The 5,213-nt window shown below is 38.8% G+C and overlaps 1 protein-coding gene across 1 annotated transcript in view; it reads left to right on the top strand.

Annotated features, from left to right (window-relative positions):
* Positions 1 to 1,756: 1,756 nt before the first annotated feature.
* The window catches only part of CCAR1 (cell division cycle and apoptosis regulator 1), a gene marked incomplete at its 5' end in the record, with an annotated part of 31,816 nt that continues 28,359 nt past the window's right edge, over positions 1,757 to 5,213 (top strand). Inside the window, 4 exons of the mRNA XM_014519695.2 lie at positions 1,757 to 1,929; positions 2,508 to 2,552; positions 3,226 to 3,252; positions 4,180 to 4,373. Coding sequence (XP_014375181.1) covers positions 1,757 to 1,929; positions 2,508 to 2,552; positions 3,226 to 3,252; positions 4,180 to 4,373 — 439 coding nt within the window. The remainder of the gene's footprint in view (positions 1,930 to 2,507; positions 2,553 to 3,225; positions 3,253 to 4,179; positions 4,374 to 5,213) is intronic.

The following is a 5,213-nucleotide window of genomic DNA, read 5'->3' as shown; positions in this document are numbered from 1 at the left end:
GGGAAAGAAAAAAGATTTTCTTTGATTAGTTTTTAAGTCTGTCTCCTGTTAATTTCAGTGGGTGACCTCTATTTCCAGTATTGGGGGATTTTAGTGAATAACAGGGCATTTGTACATATGTATGCACTGCAGCGTTGGGCACTCTTAAAAGCGCCTAGTGCTGCATTGCATACATTTGTATAAACAGCAAAATGCATGTCAGCATTGAGAAAATGGTAGCAGCACACTCTTGAACTAAAACACATTGAAGGTGTTTTAGTTCAAAAGCGCACTGCTGCCATTTTCTGTGCTGACGCACATTATGCTGTTTATACAGATGTATATGATGCAGCGCCAGGCACATCTGCTCATATGCTCTGCAGACTGGATTAATCAAGTCTGCTCTGACACTGGATTTCTGGGGCACCAGAGCAGAAATAGGTACATGTATAAATGTCCATCGGTCCCTATTCGCTTTGTCCACATGCTTCATGATTTGATAGACTTCCAGCTGCTCCCCCCTCCCCCAGCCTTCTTGTTTCCAAACTGAAGTGTCTAGCCTTTCTTACTCTCTCCTGGTATGGCATCTTGGTTACCTTTCTCTGAACACTTTTCTAATTCTGTTGTGTTCTTTTTGAGTTGCAGAGACTAGAACTGAACTCTGTTCAAGATGTGGGCACAGCATGGATTGTGCTATTATAATTGCTGCAACTTGTACTGAGTTTTACAGTTGCATTGATCCTGACCAGTTCAGTTTAACCATTTTTGTGCTCATGGGTAATGACATGCTGGGTTGCACATCTCGGTTCTGCTGCTGTGTACCCTGTGGTAGCAATTCCAATCATGGATCATCATCTACATAGTTTCCCCCCTCACTGGTGCCGTATCATCTTAAGAGCAGTCAAAGTAAACCTCTGGGTGGTGGGGTCCTCATTACTCCCAGAGCTCTGTGTGGCATTGTATGCTACAAAGATAAAACGCAAACTCCTCATTCCCCAGTAAATCTCGACTGTCTGTATATAATTTCCTCCTTCTCTGGACACTAGTGGCTGCTTCTGCCATTCCTCACCTAAAGTGCACATGTGTCTGCAGGGGATCCTAATGTATACATCAAGCCAGGTGGAGTGAGAAGGTGAGAGAAACTGTGGCTGCATAGAGAGGGCCTACCAGGTAGTCTTCCCTCAGATCTTGAACCTGTCAGTTTCTAGAATATTTAGAGAAGCTCAAGAGAATTAAATGTTAAATTATCTGTAAAATATAACAAAGACCACAAACAAAGAAACAAAAACATGAATGCAGCAGAATTAAGAAACATAAAATGAGGAAAGTTATTGGAGGTGGGGTTAGAAATTTGAAAATAATCAAGCTCCTTACTTTTTTTCCTGTATTGCAGGCCTGGTCTTAAAAAAGCATTAGAGAAATTATCAGGGTGACCTGTACAACACTGAGAAGCAGGACTCTTATGAATATCTTCGTTCTTCCTCTTTGCACCATACTTATGAGTATGGGCAGGTTTGCTAAGTGCAACAGATGAAGTGTCTTTTCATTGTATTGGGTGCTAAAATATGAGTCTGGAATGCTTCCAACTAAATAGTTCTAGCTAGAAAATGTCTCTTAGGATGGAATTTCTGGTCTAACCCAAGAAATTGGGGTGAATGGGCTAACTTGAATATCTGAAGCAAAATCACTGTACTAATGTTGCTATGCTGCCTCTGGTATTTGAGTGCTTGCCCAGGTATGGTAATAGTCTTAATGTTTAATTCTGTTCTGTTTTCAGCTGCTCTTGGGGTTCAACAGCCTTCATTGCTTGGGGCTTCACCCACTATATATACCCAGCAAACGGCATTGGCAGCAGCAGGACTTACTACACAAACTCCAGCAAACTATCAGCTAACTCAAACAGCTGCTTTACAGCAGCAAGCTGCAGCTGCAGCAGCTGCATTACAGCAGGTAAGCAAACTCGTATGATTTTTCTGATTTATATATGAACTTTGTACTCTTGAAAATGGTAGCTCTAAGACTGAAATAGCCTGATGAACACCAGGTGAATGAAATAAAATTTACCTATTCTTTATAAGTTTGTTTGGGGGTGAGGGGGAAGAGTGGAACAGTAACTCCTGAAGTTATTAATAGATTTACAGTGTTGTCAGAAATAAGTTCCATGTTGAAAATTCCACATACTTCACTAAACCCCAGCAGTGTAACTTTAGCAATATTTGGCACTATTTTCTGTACTGTATTCTAGAAGTTATGTTAAGTGGCAGTTTTAATAGGCAGTTCATTTGATTAGGTAAAATTCCAATTAGAATTTTTAACTGGTTCAGGGTAGATTAGATATAGAACAAATGTTTGCTTTTATCAAATTTGAGTAGTTTTAATATAAACATTGCTAATTTCTCTCACGGTTTTAAAAGTTATTTTGGGTTTTAATTTAAATTTGTGTTTTGAATTTTTAGCAGCTAGCTTTCATGTTCCTATATTGGAGAGTAATACTTCCTGTTTATCAGCTGTTTTCTTTTGTCTTACAGCAATATTCACAACCTCAGCAGACCCTCTATAGTGTACAACAACAGGTTTGTTTAATTCTTATTGTGTACATAACAAATAACATTTTGCCTGTCTTGTAGTTTTTGTCTTTAGAATCTGCTTATTTTTCTTTATGGAAAATGTATATAATTTTTAATGATAGAGGAGAACTTTAAGTCTAAATTTACAAACATGGAAAGAAACTGCAGCATAGCAGTCTACGTTTTGTATGCAAGGGAAATTTTGAAGTGCTGTGCATGGTCTCTACTAAACTCCGTTCTCTGTATGAGACAATGTATTTTAAATGCAGGAAGACCAAAAAAGGATCTCTGTTGCATTCGTTGTGGTCATACCTGAAAGTTACAAACCTTTAAGAAAGAATACATGGACAAGAAACTTGTAGGTGCTAATCCTCCTCAGATATCCAAAGTATCTGTTTAGAAAGACTTCCTTATGTCATAAATTTAGTAATTTACAGTGACAAAAGAAAGTGGTGATGCCTGTTGCTGAATGTGTCTGGAAATTAGCGGTCTTTAAAAGAACTGCACAGATGGATACAGTTTCATGGATATGCAGAATACAGAAATTACAGAACCCCAAAGCATTAACTTGAACTAAGCAAAAAATTCTTAGTTTTTCCTGAGTTATAAAGAGTAGGTAAAACTGTTCAATTTCTTGAGCATATAAAATTAATTTATAACTTTTTATTTTAAGTTGCAGCAACCTCAACAGACCCTTTTAACCCAGGTTAGTTTGGTTTTATTGTTTGGTCTTCATCCCCAAAGATAGATAATAAGGGAGTACAAATTTGTTTTAAAAAAAAATAATTGTACTTTCCAGTGTATTGTTTTTGGATGCATAGAATTTGTAGTCTGTATTAAAAACCTTATATGATGAAAACTTCATTTGTGCAGCTCTGTTTTATCCAGTTTTAAAAATACGTATAACCTTAGTTTTAGAACTAGGGAAAAGGAAAAGTAGAAGGAATAATTCCTTTCCACATTGCCTTGCCAAAATCCAATTCCGAGTTCAAACTTGTAATTCTTTTACAATATAGAACAGTTTCTAAAACTCTTATTAAGATAACATAGAAATCAGATTCCTTTAAGAGCATAGTTGCAGTATATGAGTATAAAAAATTTTAAAGGGGTTTTGTTGAGCTCGATAGGCGAGAACGTGGAATTCAAAATATTTTTATTTGAATTTGTGATGTTTGCTTACAGGGGTGATGTTCACTTATGCGCTTGTGTTCTGCCTACTCTACTTGTGTGAGAATGGACAAGGAAGCTTGAAACTGAGTCAGTGAGTAGGCTGAACACAGGCAATCTTAAGCATTGTGTCCCCACAAACCCAGTTGCTTGGACGAAGTGGTTGGTGGGCCAGCTGAGGAATTACTTCTTTAAGAGTGGTGCAGTTTACATTTCTGTAGATCAAGTTAGAGTTATTTCTTAGTATCAAGGATTCTTCTAAATCTTAATTTAAAAGCTACAGTTTCCCCTTAGGGCTAATGTATGGTTTTGTATGCACTTTTGTTTTTGAAAGGTAAATATTTTTTCCAAAGTATGCTTTGGAAAGATTATTTTTAAACTCACAGGTCCTTGAGAAGAAATGATTCCTTTATCATTGTTAGTTAATTCAAAATGCTTAGAGTTTGATGCTTTATTTTGCTTACAGCCAGCTGTTGCACTGCCTACTAGTCTTAGCTTGTCTACTCCTCAGCCAGCAGCACAGATAACTGTTTCCTATCCAGCACCACGATCAAGTCAGCAGCAAAGTCAACCACAAAAGCAACGGGTTTTTACAGGAGTAGTTACAAAGCTACATGACACATTTGGTTTTGTGGATGAAGATGTCTTTTTTCAACTCAGGTAAGTCATGTGCCTTTGCCTGCAGGCATTTTTAGGGTGGCATTCCTAAATTAAATGTTTTTCATAGAATTGTACATCGACTCAGTGGTTTTGTGGTCGTTTTCTCAGGTAACATCTGTCTAGAAGCAGTGGTAGATGGCTGCAAGTGAGATGTTTGAATAAGTCAGAAGCTGTTACCATTAGGCTCATAACATGAGCTCTGCTTACTCGGAACTCTGTGCTAGGAAATTCAAAGGAGTGTAAACTAACTAAGGGGGTGTGGAAGTTCAGAATTTGAGGTAGTGGAAAGAACATAGCGTGATGACCCCCTGCATTTTAATGTGCATCTTGGGGGTCTGCTGGTTTGGGATCATGAGCCAAGAATTCTAGTATTCTGCCTACTCCCATCTGAAGTAGACAGCAGTATTTTCACTGGATTCATCAGACTGAAGCTTTGGATCAGAGGTAGTCTCTCAGGCTTTCATTAGATCTGCCATTACACAATTTCTCCCATGCCCCCCCCCCCCCCCCCCCCCCCCTTGCCTTCTTATGGGACGCTTGAAGGGAGCTCTGAGGTTTACATTCAAATGCTTGAAGTCTTTGGTATTTGGCTTTAACCAGGTACAATATTATGCAAGAAATCTTTATAAAATACTTCACACGTGACCTCTGCACTCTTCATAGATTCACAGATGTTAGGGTCGGAAGGGACCTCAATAGATCATCAAGTCCGACCCCCTGCATATGCAGGAAAGAGGGCTGGGGTTAGATGACCCCAGCTAGATGCTTATCTAACCTCCTCTTGAAGACCCCCAGGGTAGGGGAGAGCACCACCTCCCTTGGGAGCCTGTTCCAGACCTT

The sequence above is a fragment of the Alligator sinensis genome, unplaced genomic scaffold (genome assembly GCF_000455745.1).
Source record: "Alligator sinensis unplaced genomic scaffold, ASM45574v1 scaffold546_1, whole genome shotgun sequence".
NCBI lineage: Eukaryota > Metazoa > Chordata > Crocodylia > Alligatoridae > Alligator > Alligator sinensis.
This window is presented reverse-complemented; position numbering and strand designations above follow the sequence as displayed.